The following is a 16,089-nucleotide window of genomic DNA, read 5'->3' as shown; positions in this document are numbered from 1 at the left end:
AGTTAATGACAAACTGGAGGAAAACAATCATATTTCCTTTCCCCTTAGAAATACTTTGACCACTTATTGATTATTATTTTTTTTAAAGTGTTTTTTTCACCAGGTTGCCTAGGCTGACCTCAAACTCATAATCTTTCTTCATCAGCCTGCCAACTTGCTAGGAGTATATGCATGTGTGCCTATGCCCAGCCTCAATTCTTAAATTATGCTGTTTTCATCTAGGATATCATCATTAGTCTGAAATATCATGTATATGGTCACTTTTGCTACCTTCATTATTAGAGTCTAGTGTGCTGTTTTCTCTTTGCACATACACTTTAATGTTTGTAGAGATTGAGAAATGTCTGTCAGCTTTCTTTTATTTCCTATTATGGGCAAATAAAAACTATGGAATAAGTGAATATATTCAGTGAAATCTAAATGCAGACTAAAAATTGGTGTCTCCGAGCCTTTAAAAATACCTTCTTGAGGCTGGGCATATAACTCAGTGGCACAGCACCTGCCTGGCAAGCATGAGGTCCTGAGTTTGATTCCCGGTACCAGAAAAAAAAGAGAGAGAGAGAAAAAATACCTTCTTGAAAGATGATGGAACAATTTGGAAATTACAACGTAAATGAAGTATTTCACTGTTATGTCAACCTTGTAGGTCACAGTTAGTGAACTTCAGCTTGCTGGTTTGCTATCTGTTTCTGCAAATAAGTTTTTATTGGAACATGGCTATGTTTGATCATTTTTGTTGAGTTGCTATTGTACACAGTAGCAGAGTTGAACAGTAGCAGAGATAGTGTGAGCCACAAACAAATCTTTCCCAGCTGGCCCTACAAAAAAGTTTAGCCAACCCTTTTTCTAGGTAATTCCTTTATTTTCCTTTCTTGAAAAGTTATTTTTGTATTTCAGTCTTTAAAGTATTTTACATGATAGAGATTAATTGATGAATGATGATAAATAATGATGAAATAATATCTAGGGTTATAAAATAACTTTCTAAACAAAGTAAAATTAGTACAAGATCTTATCATAGATTTATAAAAGATCTAGTGGATAAACATGATAATTGCAAGATGGAAAGTTTTATTTTATTGCTGAAGATTATAATAATATCATACCCCCGCCTTAGGAGACCTTTAAAGGAATGAAAGAGCATCTAAGACTGTTTGATCATGAAGTACCAATGCTTGTAAATATAGTTAGGTTTCCTAAAGTGAAAAAGCTCAGAAACAAAAATGGACTTATTTGATGTAACAGTGTGCAAAAAAAACTGGTTCATTTAGATTATACATCATTACCTCATATCTTTGAAGAGCTCCCCTTGCCCCCCCCCATCTGTGTCTTCTCTCTCCAGCACTTGTCCCAACTATTATTTTTTTTCCATTAAGAAAATGTTTGGGTGCTGGGGATATGACTCAGTGTTAAAGTTCTTGCCTTGCATGTATAAGGCCCTGGGCTTCATCCCCAGCACCACCAAGAAAAAAAAAAACTTTGTAAAAATTAAGGTTGTGATTCACCTTGCAAGCCTCTTAATCACATATTATTTTTCCCTACTGAATCATGTGGCATGGACTGATAATTCAGTGTATATTCTTCCTGTAAATCACAGATATTATAGCACAGATTTATTTGGGGAAAAATATTTGGACTTGATTTTTATTTTGTCTATATTGTTAAGAATCATCTGAATTTTAAAGTAGTATAGCTGAACATGTCACTCAAATAAAAAAGTCATTCATGAAAACTGTGGCAGATTATGGCCAACTTAATGCTGGATGCATTGTCACTTTTGCAATTTGGAGTAAGAAATTTATGCTGTGATCTGCGAATTATATTCATCCTACCATTTTAACCTTTGCTAAGAAGCATTGTAGCCACCATTATTTCAGTTCAATAACTCCGAGGGCAGATTTTAGTTTATACTCATATTATTATTAGCTGATTTTGACACTTGAATATAAGAGCATAAAGTTCTTATTTTCACAGAAAAATTTCCCTTAAACGATGAAGCCAAATATTTAAAGTAGGCCAGTGTTTTAAAACTTATTTTTAAAAGTGTTTTGTCTTCATTTTTTCAAGGCGAGGGGAGCAGATGTTCCAGAGATTCCTGGAGATGTTACTCTTAAGACATGTGGCAGTACAGCAAGTATGAAGGTCAAACATATGAAAAAGTAAGTATAACTTTGGAATGGTTTCTAGATGAATTCCTGTAAATGGAAATCAGCTCGCTAGTTCTTATAAAAAAATCTTTTATTTGGATTATTTACTAAATTAGCTCTTACTGTCAATACATTAAATTATGCTGTTAACCCTTAAATTATGACTCAACAATTAATAGAATAGGTCTGCACACATAATCTGCTTTTCTAAAATTGTATTTATTTTTTATTCTGAATGTTATTGTCTGCTAGGTTTCATTTGTTTATTAGGAACAACCCAAGCACATCTTTCTGGATCCCTTTATTGCACGTTCTCATTTATTTAGAAGAAGGTTTTGTTGAGTTGTGGATTGCTAGATTTCAGGTTTGCCTCTGAGAAGTGACCATTAAGTGAAATACCTGAAGATTTCCTGGGCAGTTTTAAACAGAGAAAGCCTCTTTTCCCTAGATAAAGGAGGCATAGTTAGCCAGCTGTGGTTCATCGGTTAGCAGAGAAAAGACAAAGATAAAAGTTTTCCTTCTGCACCCAGGTCCACCACCCCAGGACTGATGGGCTGTGACAACATTCACAGGTAAAGTCTGGTTTTGTACTTCGTGTTGTGAATGCTGCTTCTGGCTAGAAGCTGGTGGTTCACAATCAGTTTCCATAATAGTTACAGAATGTACAGTTTTTCTACAGGCTTTGACTTGGGTAAAGATTAGGAGAGTATAGTGAGGTTTTAAAATTTTTCAGTTTTAGTATAGCTTGTGCATTAAGTGTAGTACTCATTGGATTCATGGTACATCTGAAAAGGTTTGTGTGGATGTATATGGCTTATTTGCATGTGCTTATTAAGTATTTTTGCTTGCATGTGCTCTTTAACCTGTGTGTTTTCCCCTTAGACCTAGTAATTTGGACTTTTCCACTGTCTGATTTTATATTTATTTTCCTATACTTCAGGTTGCCCTTCACTAAGGGTCACTTTCCGAAGATGGCTGAATGTGCACATTTCCATTATGAGAATGTTGAATTCGGCAGCATACAGGTATATTTAGGATACTTCTTACTTCCTGCATTACAGTAACTGACGGGTGATACTTTGAGCTGTGTTTTAAAACTATTGATGTTTATTGCTTGAGGTAAAATCTTTTATTCTATTCTCTTGACTAATACTTGATGCAAAGTTGATACATAGTAAACCATCACATTAGCATATATAAGTTAACATATTCACAAAGGAGATGTAATTCCTGTGTCTTACTGCAGGGCAGCTCTGATTTGAATGTGTTACATTTCTGGCAGCTTGATTCATCAGTGGTACATGCATGATTATCCCACTGAGTGGTATGGGACAGTCAAATCAGGTGGTATAAGCTGCCCAAAGGGACACTGATGCATGTGCCACTGGTGGTTCAAGCAGGTGGAACATGTTAAGGAAAATCAGTGCTTTTTCCCTCTTTTGTCATATATTATGCCCATTATGTGCATGAACTATGTACTGGTAGTTGCTTTCCATGCTGAATTTAGGTAACTTTGCCAGTGATACCTTTTCTTAATTAATTACCAAATGTATTGGTGTTTGGCACATTGAAGTGTTCCCATTTGATTCTTCTTTTTCAAAGTGTTTGGCTATTATTAGTCTTTACATTTATATACAGTTGTAGAATCCATCTTGTTGCATCAAGCTTAATACTTTGCTGTTTAAGTTGTTGACAACTTAATCTGAAAAAAATTATAAATAAACTTTAAAAATGGGCAGATTGTGGTTATTTTTAAAATTTTATTTCCTCAGGGTAGCAAAAGCCATTCTATATGTTATTTCTTTTTCAAAGTAGGGTAATAGAAAAAATTTTTAATCTTTCCTTTCTCACATGCTACATGCAGAGTTTGTGTACCGTCTGCCAGTCTCTCTAACTCCACTCTCTCTCCAAAAGGAAACTCATGAGACGCAAGTAATACTGTGGTGTGTGGCACAGTGTGCTACTTTTTGTAATTTTATTTAATAAATAAGTAATATGAATCCAATCTACAGGATTTCTGTGTCTGATAAATTGATAGTTTACAACTTTTGAAATTTATAAAGCTCAACTATTGTGATGTCAAACAAAGAATGTTTTATTTCTTTAATGTTTATATCCCTGGGATTACAGTTATAATGATAAATGTGTTAAGATAGGAAAGCTGATTAAGAAACCAGCAATGAATATATTTTTCATTTTGTGACTGGTGTTTGAGTGATTTAGTGTACAGCTTAGAATTTAAATAAATTATTTCTGAGTAAATTTACTTTGTATTTTTAAATTTTACAAGGTCAAATGGGCTCTTTTGGAAGCAGTAAAATCTGTAAAGGGTTGTACTGAGCATGGTGTAAAGAAATAGGTGACTAGAGGTCTAAAACTGAATGAGAAAAGTATTTAATATGTTGCCTTTTATAATAGGTGAGGCACTCTCTAAGAAATGTAATTTTAAATAAAATGAAACTATTGATTGTAAGCATGGACTATGGGATAGAGAAAGTCTTGGATTTAGTTAGTCAGTGCAGATTCTAATTTCCATTCTACTTCTTAGGAAGTTTGAGACCTTGGGCAAGCAACATAGTCTGTTTGGTTTCATTTCCTTCATGTACAAAGTGAATAAACATGTACTAAGCAAAAGTATAATTCTAAGCTTTTGTTGTTTTGTTTTACATTAAAAGTTTATAATAGGAGTTTTGAGAATGTGAGTAGGGAATAGGCAGTACTTAGCTGGATTTGGTTATCTTTGGAGATGGTGTTAAATGCTTGTTGTTAAGGTTTAGTCCCTTAATGAGAAGAATGTGTCTAAAAAAATTTTTTTTTGAGATAGGGTCATGTTCTGTAAGTCAAGCTGGTTTTGAACTCACTATGTAGCCCAGGCTGGCTTCAGACTCACAGTGATCCTCTTGTCTCATCCTCCAAAGTGCTGGGATTACAGGTGTATGTCACCACGTCCAGCTCAACTGTGTCTAATTCTTAGCTGGGAGCACATTAGGTAGACTTTCTACCTGTATACTTACCTCTCATCTTCATTTTGGAAGATTTGTTCAAGTTTTCACTTTCCACCTTATATTCCTTTCTACTCTGTGAAACATTTCTAATATTTCTCAGGCAGAAGAGGAAACAAGATGTGACACTGACTTCATCTGTGAGATGTTTGAGTGAGTTTCTCAGGCCTGTCTTGATCACTGAGAAGCTTCTGGAGTATGGGAATAGTACTTCATGAGACTCATATCCAGCTGACTTCTCTGTAGTTTTGTTTGGATGCCTAATCAACATCTCAAACTTGTACTGCTTCTGGAGTGGTTCACAGGAAACCATCCAGCTGCACCTTGCCAATTCAGTGGAATCTTCTCTTTGCGCCATTCATGCTACTGGGAACCAACTCTCGTGAACAGTCTGTTCTCTTAGTGGTTTTGACCTGACCTCTTCTGTTCTGTGTCTGGAGACAGACCTCTCAGCACATTTCCCAGGTCTGGTTGCCTTCTACCTCTGTTGGGAACAGCCCATGGCGGATTCCATTAGGAGGCAAACACTAGTTTCCATTAACTAAGTTGTTAGTAGAAGCAACCTGGCTTGACTTACATATTTATATTTTTTTACAGGGGTAGTAGCTATTCTTGCTTTAGATAGCACATGGTATTATTACATTTTTATAGTTTTACATTTTATTATCTAATTGAATGCCACTTAAAGAAAAACAAAAAAAAGTAATAATAACCTCCAGACAATCCTACATTCCATACATGTAGTTAAAATAAGGTCAATATGTCTCTGTTCATATTCTTTATCATTTTATAAATATATTACCTTCTATGACAGATAAATCCCAGCACATTTGATTACAAGCATGTTTATGGAAAATGAATCCTGTATTCCTTATTTATTCTCAGTATAAGATTGGAAAATGTTCTGAGAGGAAAACAAAATTTGTAACATATATCTAGAATAGGTTATCAGTCATGTGTGGGCAACTCTGTTGAATAATGAGTAGGTTGCAAATACTGTCAAGTTGACTCTGTTGTTGCCTTTTAATATGTCCCAATTCTGAAACATATTTCCTGTCACATATTTCCTTGCTCTGTAAAACTCTTACCTTAGGACTTTCTTTTAGATTTCTAGATTTCTTTGGATTTACAGCCTTTTCTCGTCCTCAGAACATAAAAATTCATAATAGTGATTTCTGTCATGTGTTATTTTTGATAGATGATGTAAGTATCTGTGAAATTTTAAAAATCCATGAAATAATCCTTAATTTGAGGGCTTTCATTTTATCTTATAAAATGAAAAAAATAATTATTTTTTTGGTACTAGAGATTGAGCTCAGTGAGCACTGAGCTACATCTTTAGCCCTTTTTATATTTTAAAAGTTTGAGATATAGTCTAAGTTTCCCAGGGTAGCCTCAAACTCATGATCCCTCAGCCTCCCTAGTAGTTTACTTTAGAGGTATATACCACCACCTCCAGTGAAAATACTCATAATCTTATATGTTAGAAATTTCACTTACCAGTCTTATGTAGACTGAAAGACAGTTGCCTGTGTAAAAAAAAATCAGATGTAAATATTTCAGGTCAGTGCATTACCATGTGATGTATGAAGTACTTTTTTATGATCTCTCCTTTGAATTCAAACATTATACAGCCAGCTGACCTCCGTGAATCTTCACTCGGATACTTAACAAACTCGGTGTGCTTTGCAGTTCTCAGGCTTGCTCCTCCTGCTCTCTCCCCATCTTAGTAGCTAGCAGCCCTCCCCTTTTGACTAGGGACCTGGGAGATAATCTTTTGACTTCCCTCAGTCCATACCAGCAAATCTCTTGGTTCTGTCTGTAACTTCAACTCAGGATCTAATTCCACCTGCCTACCAGCTTCCCTGCCTTCACTTTAGCCTGAACCTCTGCTGTTTTGGGAGTATTGTTTTTGTAACTCTATAGTTGGTACAGCAGCTACAGGGATTCTTTTCAAACATAAATCAGACCTTGTCACCTTTTCAAAGCTCTGCAGTTACTTCTATTAGTCAGAATAGAAGCCAAATTCCCTAAAATTTCCAACCAGGTTTTTTCAGGACACATCCAAATCTCTCTGTCTTCTCTTCCGCTCAGGCAGAGTGTTCCAGCACAGTGATCTCTGCAGTTCCTCCAGTGTGTGCACCCCTCCTCAGGACCTTTGTACTTTGTTTCCTCTCTTTGAAAGTTCTCCTTAGATTATCAAGTACCTTGGTATCTCCCCCTTTGAAGTACTTGCTCCACTGCTGTCTTCTCAGAGGGCACCTGAGATTGGAATTCTAGGTCACCAGTGCCTTCACCTCCTTCCCAAGTTCCCTCCTTGGTGTGATAAATACTGTAGTATTATTACTATCGTGTCCTTTTTCTCATCCAGAGCAGTGTGGGACACATAATAGTCACTCAATAAATATTTGAATGAATGGAGGAATGAGGTTGCGGCTGGATGAGGCATCCTGTGAGGGCTTCTTTCCAGATTCTTGGTGTCTTGAACAAAATATTGGACAAGGCACACAGAAGACACAGTGAGGATGTACATTTATTGAGTGTGTAAAGTATACTGCACAGGGCAAGAGCAGGCTGGTGAAAAGGCTTGTAGCAGCCCAGAAGATAAGAGGATATGGGTTAGCTATATCCAGAGTTCCTGGTTTGAAGCCATGTATGGTGGCACATTTCTGTAATCCCAGCCCTGGAAAGCTGAGGCAGGAGAATCACTGTGAGCTCAAGGCCAGCACAGGCTACATAGTGGGTTCAAGGCCAGCCTGAACTACACAATGAGACCCTGTCTAAAAAAAAAACACACACAACAAATTTCCTGGTTTGGCTTCTCCCTCATGCAAATAAGGGAATGGGTCATCTGTCCTATCAAAACTCATTTGGCAGCACACCAAGTATAAACTATCCAATCAAAAAACTTGCTTGGTTTCCCACAAGATGTAAAGAAGGATCAGAAACAGTGTCTCTTGATTAGTTGTGCCCACATGCAAATGAAGAATTAAAAAGAGCCTCTTCTGACTGGTTCTGCAAATAAATAGTGCCAGATTCAAATGAAGGATTGAAAGTAGCAGCTTTCTAATTGGTCCACAGTGCTCAGCCAGAAGCGTAATATTTTTAGATCCTGTGTTGTGTACATGTCCTTTCTTTTTATGAACCATCTTGCTCAACCTGTTTGTCATGGGTTTTTAATCATCTTTGACACATACCTCTCAGTTAGTTGACTGGTGTGCCCCAGCCCTAGTTTCCTACCTCCAGATGAATGGATAAATGAATTTATGTTTCAGAATATACTTTTTTTTTTTGGTACCAGGCATCAAACTCAGGACCTCATGCTTGCCAGGCAGGCACCATGCCACTGAGCTATATCCCTGGCCCCAAATTTATGTTTCAAGAAGAGATACAGTTAACTTTTAAAATGCTGTTTTACTGTTCTGAATTTACTCTTTTTAAATTTTGGTTTGATATGAATGCATATCCAATATGATTATTTGTTTATTGTGAAACATCAAATGGGATAGATGATGATAAGTGCAAATACAGATGTTCTGTTAACTGTTGTATTTTTTTAGAACTTTTCTGTATAAAAAATATAGTAGTTTCTGTAGATTTAGCTCTAACAATAACTATCTAGCTATATCTTTTTAAACAGAGACGGAACTCTACTATACACACTACCTTGGAGCTTACTTTTTTACTCAAAAGTATATCTTGGATGTACTTTGTCATTTTAGTAATTTGGAATTACTTCTTCCCATGGCTGCATGGTATTTTTTTAGAAAAATTGTTTCATTATTTAGTCATTAATGATAGATATTCCAAGTTTTATTCATGTGAGAATCTCCATTAAATAAAATGGTATGAGAAGTTTTATTTGATCAGAAAGTATATGCATTTAACATGTGTACATTTTGATTTTAAAGGTTTCTTTGAAATATAGTGATCTTCCTTACCCTTTAGGAAAATGATCCAAGACTCTCAGTGGGTGCTGAAACTGGGGCAAAAATATAACCCTTTTACACACATACCTGTGATAAGGCTTTATTTGTAAATTGATTTGTACTCTGTCTTTGCACAGAGATTCACAACAATAACTAATAATGAAATAGACAAACATAACAATATAAGAACATTGCCAGCTCCCTACTTGTGCACTCTGAGGTCATTATTAAATAAAATCAGAATGACTTGCATGCAAGCACTGCAAAACTGATAATCTGATAACTGAGAAACCCACTAAGTTATAATGGGTCAGTTGCCTATATAGCCTGGGTACCCTGGACAAAGAAATGCTGTATATCCTGGGTAAGCAGGACAGTGTAAGATTTCATTATGATCTTCATAATAGCATGCAGCTCAAAACTTGTGAATTGCTTATATGTAGAGTTTCCACTTAATATTTGTAGATTCTGTAGACCATGGGTAACTGATACTGTGGACAGTGAAACTGGAATGGGGGTGGGAGAGGGGCAGGGGCCAGGGCTACTTCATGTTAGTTTGTCCAGTGATCAAGCAAGAGACTGTCTTTTTCTCACTGATTGCATGTGTTGTTGATTTTTTAAATTTATTGCTCATATAGGAAGTGAAATATGGCATCTTACTGTAATTTGTATTTCTTTCTTTAAGAGTGAGGCATCATTTTGTGTTAATAAACCATTTATCTCTCTCTGTGAACTGCTTGCTACATTTTTGTTACTGTGTTTGGTTTTTAACAAAATCATCATTTAGAGTTTTCTGTCTTTTTAACTGTGTTCTTGTCACCACACAGGGTCTGATGAGGTTTTCAGAGTGGGATGGGGAACCTTGAGTTAACCCATGGGGTAGGTTTGGGTTCACCAACTTACATCACAGGAAGAAAATTTCAGGGTGCATCACTAACCATAAAGGAATTTATTAAACAGAGTTTGAAAAGTATACACTCAGAAGTAGAGCATGGGCTCTCAAGAAAGAGGTGCACTATTTGCTCGACCTGGGAACATTTATGTTTCTGTTGACACAGTGAAAAACCTATGGAAAGACACCCCCCCCAATAATGGTCCATTTTACACGTGAAAAAATATGAGCCTACTTTTATTGTTTTAGGTGGATAATTTAAGCCTTTGAATTCTGTCAATCTGTTCCTTTATCTTTAAGTCAGCTTTCTGATCTTTACTTTTTCAGGTAAGCACATTAATAGACTTTGGTATCCTTAAGAAATTTTTGATATGCTTCAGGAAGAAAAGCAGTATAAATTAACCAAGGGAATGCCAATATGGATTGCCTTGGATAATTTTGTGTCCAGGAAGCTGCAGTCTTCTTAAAAATATGCTCAAAAAATTATAATTTTCCTTGTCTCCTTTCTACCCTATCTTTATTCTTCTGTCCTTCCACACTGAAATACGACTAGATGAAGCCAACAGGTGATAGCCTGGAAATAGATGCATGTGTGTGTGCACCTTTAACGTGTGCTAAAGGTTGTTATCTTTGGACCTATGGGGAAAGATGAATTAGCTAGTGTGTGTTGGTCAGCCCACTTGGAAAACGTAAACTTAGTGCTTTAAGGGATCTTGTGAGTTACGTTCTTTAATCCTCGAGTAAGAGAAATGGGCATTTCAGTGGTGAAGGGATCTATTAAGATCACACAGATAGTAAACAGTAGAGCCAGGATTTGAAACAAGGCATTCTGCCTTTAAAACATCCCTCCAGCATTCTCTAGTTTACACTTAATTTATACCCAGTATGTCGATTCTCATGCATGTGTAGATTTTTTCCAGTGGGTTGGCAACACATAATTTAGATTGCACAAATATGTTCAAATCCTATTTCAGCTCCTCTCTGGCAGTGACCTTACACAATTTATGTAACCGTCTTGTTAAAATCTCAGTTTAGTACCTTCACTTGTAACTTGAATTGTGAGATGGCATTGTTATGCAGAGGAGGAATGATGGTGGTGTGGGTGTGGTGTAGAATGGTGGGCCAGCTGGCAATGTGTTCTCTTTGTGCATTACTTTTTAACCACCATGAACATCCTCAGTTAGCCTTGATCTTGTTTTCCTTATCTTCACACTACTACAGTTCCAAAGGAACTTTTGTTCCTTCCAGCTGAAAAACTGTAGATGAACTGTGAGCTCTGATATAAGGAACTGAGATTGTGACAGGGTGAAGAAGAAAAGGGGCATAATAGCACAAGGAAAAGAGAATCATGTTCTTATTTTAGTCTACTTCCATAGAATCTGAATGAGTGATGTTTAAAAATTAGTGCAAATAGAAGACTTGCTCTTGTCATAGAAATAGATTGTTCAAACATCTTTACATTCCTGAGATACATTGTTCTATATTATATATTTTTAAAAATAAATTCTTTTTTTCAATCTACTGATACATTGTTTTTTTCATCTGTGTTAATTAGTGGTATTGGCTTGAATTATTTTTAAGAGAAAAAATAAAACAAAATTTCAAAACAAGATAGGAGGGTAACAATGGCTAATACACTGTATATTGTTATCTTTAAATTAGTTACTCAGAGTACAAGGTATAGGCATTTAATTGTCCAAACAATATTAGCACAAACCTTTCTTTTCAATGAACTAAGAGAAATTAGTAGTATAACTATCCTAACTATCTTTTATATATATATATATTAGTTTCTTTTTTTTCTTTTCCCTTCCTTCTCTTCTCCATTCCCCCATCCTAGTTTTTCTTTCCTTTTAAATAGTTTCTTTCCATTTCACAATATTTATTGTACATTTTGGATCTTATTTACTCTTTTAGCTTCTCACACAAGGGAGACAATATAATGTTTGCACATGTGTGTGTGGTTTATTTCACTTATGAGTATGGTTGACCTGAATTTTAACAAGCCTGAGTTTGGGAATTTTTCAGCAGTTTTTCCTACTTCTCCTTTTTTAAAAAAATTATATTGTGGGATAGTTTATATAAATCAAATAACCTGTTCTTTGAAGGTTTAATGGAATTTTCCTGTTAAAACTTTCAGGTTTAATCTTTAATTACCATTTTAACATATGATTTGATTACTGATCTTGTCTCTTTAGGTCAATTTTTAAAATTTATATTAAGAAAATTATTTAATGTAGCTTTTCAAATGTATGTGTTTTTACACAAGATCTTAAAGCTGTGTCTTACCAGAGAACCGGCTTGTAGTTTTATTGAAAAATGTTTCTGTCATTATTTATTTTTCATACTATTAATCTCAAGGCACACTTTTTTCTATTTTCAATTATTCTGGGTTTTTTTCCCCCTTGCTGCTTGAATTGGAAGTTTAATTTTCTTTTTTCCAGAGAAGAGTTGATAATACAAACATTTATCTCGCTACTGGGACATGCCTATCAAACACTAGATTTGGCATAAACCAATATCCAGATTTAATATGCAGTTTATTGCCTCCTTATCTTTTCTGTAAGAAGTAAAATGTGGTAAGTATTAATAGTTCATTTGTCTTCTGCTATTAAATTGGTGGGGTGAGGTATTGCATGCAGATCTGCTAAACATGTGTTCTACCACTGAACTACACCCCTGGCTCCTGATTTTTTCATAAATACATTTAAGCTTGGTTATATTTTTGTTTGGATAGGACTTTAGCCACATTCTATTTTGATTTATAAGTATCGTATTTTGTTTAAAGAAATTAAAACCTAAGAAAAAATAGTTGCTAAAAAGTTTTTCTTGCTTTAGTAACACTATATGTAGTTTAAAAATGTATGCATTTATTATCTTGAATACACTATTTCCTCTATTGTAGTGTCTCAGTTTTTCAAAAACTACATTTTTTTAAAAAAAAATCAGAACGTAGAAAAATCTGCAAGCGTGCAAAACAGTGACCAATTTATACTGCAATCTGAGACCTTAATCTCTTCCTGCTGTGTTTTATGTTATATCGCCATCTACTGGGTAGTATGCTGTATTGGAGATGTTTTATTTGTGTTTACTTTATCATCTGAAGGCAGTTGGAAGATTAAAAAAATTATCTACAGCCAAATCTCAGTTTCATATGCTATTCACTTATCGGAATTTAAGTAAATATACATGAAAGTTAATATTATTGAGTCTGAAGCTGTGCGGGATCTGTGATACTACCCTACTTGTAACCTAATAAGTTGGCTTGTCACAATTACAGATTCAAACTTAAGTATCAGTCTCTCTCCCTTTCTCCTCCCCTCACCTCAGTTGAAGCATAAGATCAGAAAGAAGGCCTTTTATTTACAATGAGTAATTTGTGTTGGTTCTCTAAGTCCCTAAGTCCCAGATTTCCATGGAGCAATATGGTGAGAACCAGATACACCCTGTGTTTACCATGGCATTTTGTACCTTTTGTACCACAAGAGAGAAGTTCCCCAATTGTGAACTCTGGAGATTATTTAGGATAGCTGGCATTTCTGCCCATTCTCCTTTCTTGAGATAGAGATTTCCTCTGGAATGTGTATAAATCTCTGGGGAAAGGAAATAAAGATCTCTATTTCACACACACCCCAAAATGTAAACATATAGCTTAGAGGAGAGATTAAAGACTTAATATCTCTGAGGAGGAGCCTCATCTTTATGGTTACTATTCAATCATCCTTTAACCTAGGTGACAATGACTTTGCCCAGAGAGCTTACAGCATGCAGAAATATGAAGACATTCGTGAAGTATTGTTTCCTGGCATACGCCTGAGTGAAATGAGAGATGTGATTCTGCTTTTGTGTTACTTAGTCTCTTTTCTAGGCATTCTTTATATTGTAGGCACCATAATGAGCTGAGGGTAATTCTAGTATTTAAAGATGAGCAAATCAGATACTTCATGGGGTACTCAGCTAAGAAAATAGTGTGCTGTTCCAATTTTGGAAGGAAAAACTTAATTTTATTAAGATGCATGTAGTTTCCAGCTTTTTCCTAATCAATTCAAAGTATAATTTTGTCTTTTATTAATTTTTGCCTTCCATGCTGAAATTAAAACTTACATTTTTGCTCATTACCCACACAAAATATGACTCTAGTAGTTTCAGTGTTGAGTGGTAGTGAGAGGTATAGGTAGGTTGGATGGACTACATAATATTGTATAACACTATTTTTCATGTCTTCACCTGTACTGTAGGCTACCAAGGTAAAAGGAAACTTGTTTACAACCTCCATAGGTATGATACAGTAAAGTTGCAACCGCTCTAGAACTATAAAAGGTGAATGAAAGTAGAATTTTGTGTTCCCCTTTGTAGTCTCTTTATTAGGCTTTGATGAATGGTTTTGGTGTGGGTGGAATGGTATATTTTTATAATGGCCTAATCTACTTATTTTTATTCTCTATGTAGAGAAAGGACTTTTCTGAACATTTGAAGGCTTGCTGAAGAAAGTAATATTTTAAAAGATCATAACAACACTAATTGTGATAGGTTTCCATAGTGATAGAAATGTGAAGTCAGTACAGGAAACAGACTCCAAAGATAGATTTGAAAAGAATTTATAAATATGGATTTTGAAAATCCTGCTTGCTATCCCTAATAGAGAAAAGACCAAGATACTGTTAAATTGAAGAAAGTAAAAATTATTTAAATAACTGAATTCAGGTCAAATTCTACAGGCACAGGTAGCTAGTCTTTCACAGTATGTACTCTTAGTACATGTAGTTCAGATAGTACATCAAGCACTTTAATGTTCAGACTAGTGGTCAGGATATTTTTAAAGCTGCAGTTTATTCCACATGGTTTTCTTAAGCACCTTCTATATTCCAGCTACCTATGCGAGCATCACTGACAAAGTGAATAAAAAGTCTTTCCTCAGGGAAAGAAAGCAATAAATCAGTGAAAACGTAGTAAATGTAAGAGTGCTTGTAGGCAGAGGTGAAGAATATCCAGGCAAGGAAAATAATGTATACAAGGTACTTGGAAGAGGATGAATAGGAAGAATGATTGTGGGGAAATATGGTTTGGAAGATACTTGGAATAAAGCTATAAAGGTCCTTCCGTGTCATGTAAAGTATTTAGACTTTACTTTTCAATTTCTTTTTAGTAGGAGCTGGAAAAGTGTTATGGCATTTCAGAACAAAGAGTATCATGACCAGTGTGTAATGGGAAATGGAGAGAGACCAGTTAGAGCTAGAGAAGTAACAGCAGAAAGGAAATGGGAAGGGCTGAGAGACATGTTTTGAGAGGCAGGGGAGATTAATGACTCAGAGGCTCGGGTTATATCTGGAGCCTGGGAATATAGAAAGATAGGACAGAGGAAGGAGAAGAGGTAGAAGAGTCTAGTCTGATTAGGCTGGTGTCTTGGTTATTTTTCTCTCGTTGCTGAGACAAAATACCTGGCACCCAAAATTAAGGAAGGAAAGGTTTATTTAGCTCCTAGTTTTTGGAGGGTTCAGTGTATTCTCAGCTGGCTCCAAGGCAGAGTAGCACATGGCAGAGGGCAACAGTTCCTGGTGATGGAAAAGAGCAAAAACAACAAGAACAAAAAAGTGAGCAGCAAGCCAGCCTCTTTCTCTCCCTTATATTGTATGCAAACTACCTGCTGTAGCATTCATACCCATAATCCCAGCATTAAATCAATCATAAACTCTAGAAGCCCACTCCATGACTGCGTGAGGCTTTGGGGGGACATCTAGACACAAACCATGACAGTTGGGCAACTGGGCAAATGGTTGTATACTTTGTTTACTTTGGGCATTCAGGAGGAAGAAGAGAATATGTAAGTGAGGAAGGACAAGGAATTCCATTTTGAAGTTGAGCACCATATTTCAGTAAAACAGGGTCTGTTTATTTATTCATCAAATGCATTGTGATCCCTTCCTAAGTTCCAGGTGCTTTTCAATGTGCGGGAGTTAGGTTCTCCTCTTCCATTTGCTTTTTATAACATATGATCATTAGAAATCTGTCAGATACATATTATAAATATTTTTATCCCATCTTGGGACTAGCTTTTCACTTTAATGTAGTCCATATTTTCAGTCTCTTGTTTTTCCCCTTTCATGTTTTAGGTAAGAGAT

At 35.6% G+C, this 16,089-nt stretch overlaps 1 protein-coding gene across 2 annotated transcripts in view; it reads left to right on the top strand.

The window, feature by feature from the left end:
• The window catches only part of Arhgap32 (Rho GTPase activating protein 32), a 203,565-nt gene that overhangs the window by 43,464 nt on the left and 144,012 nt on the right, over positions 1 to 16,089 (top strand). The window contains exons 3-5 of one of the 2 annotated variants that reach the window (XM_013511093.1): positions 2,068 to 2,159; positions 2,678 to 2,719; positions 3,088 to 3,172. In XM_013511093.1, the coding sequence (XP_013366547.1) occupies positions 2,068 to 2,159; positions 2,678 to 2,719; positions 3,088 to 3,172 (219 nt within the window). The remainder of the gene's footprint in view (positions 1 to 2,067; positions 2,160 to 2,677; positions 2,720 to 3,087; positions 3,173 to 16,089) is intronic. The other variant, XM_005378544.2, reaches the window with a different exon arrangement.

The sequence above is a fragment of the Chinchilla lanigera genome, unplaced genomic scaffold (assembly GCF_000276665.1).
Source record: "Chinchilla lanigera isolate Chin_1 unplaced genomic scaffold, ChiLan1.0 scaffold00011, whole genome shotgun sequence".
Lineage (NCBI taxonomy): Eukaryota > Metazoa > Chordata > Mammalia > Rodentia > Chinchillidae > Chinchilla > Chinchilla lanigera.
The sequence above is the reverse complement of the archived record's forward strand: the minus strand, read 5'-3'. Positions and strand labels throughout refer to the sequence as shown.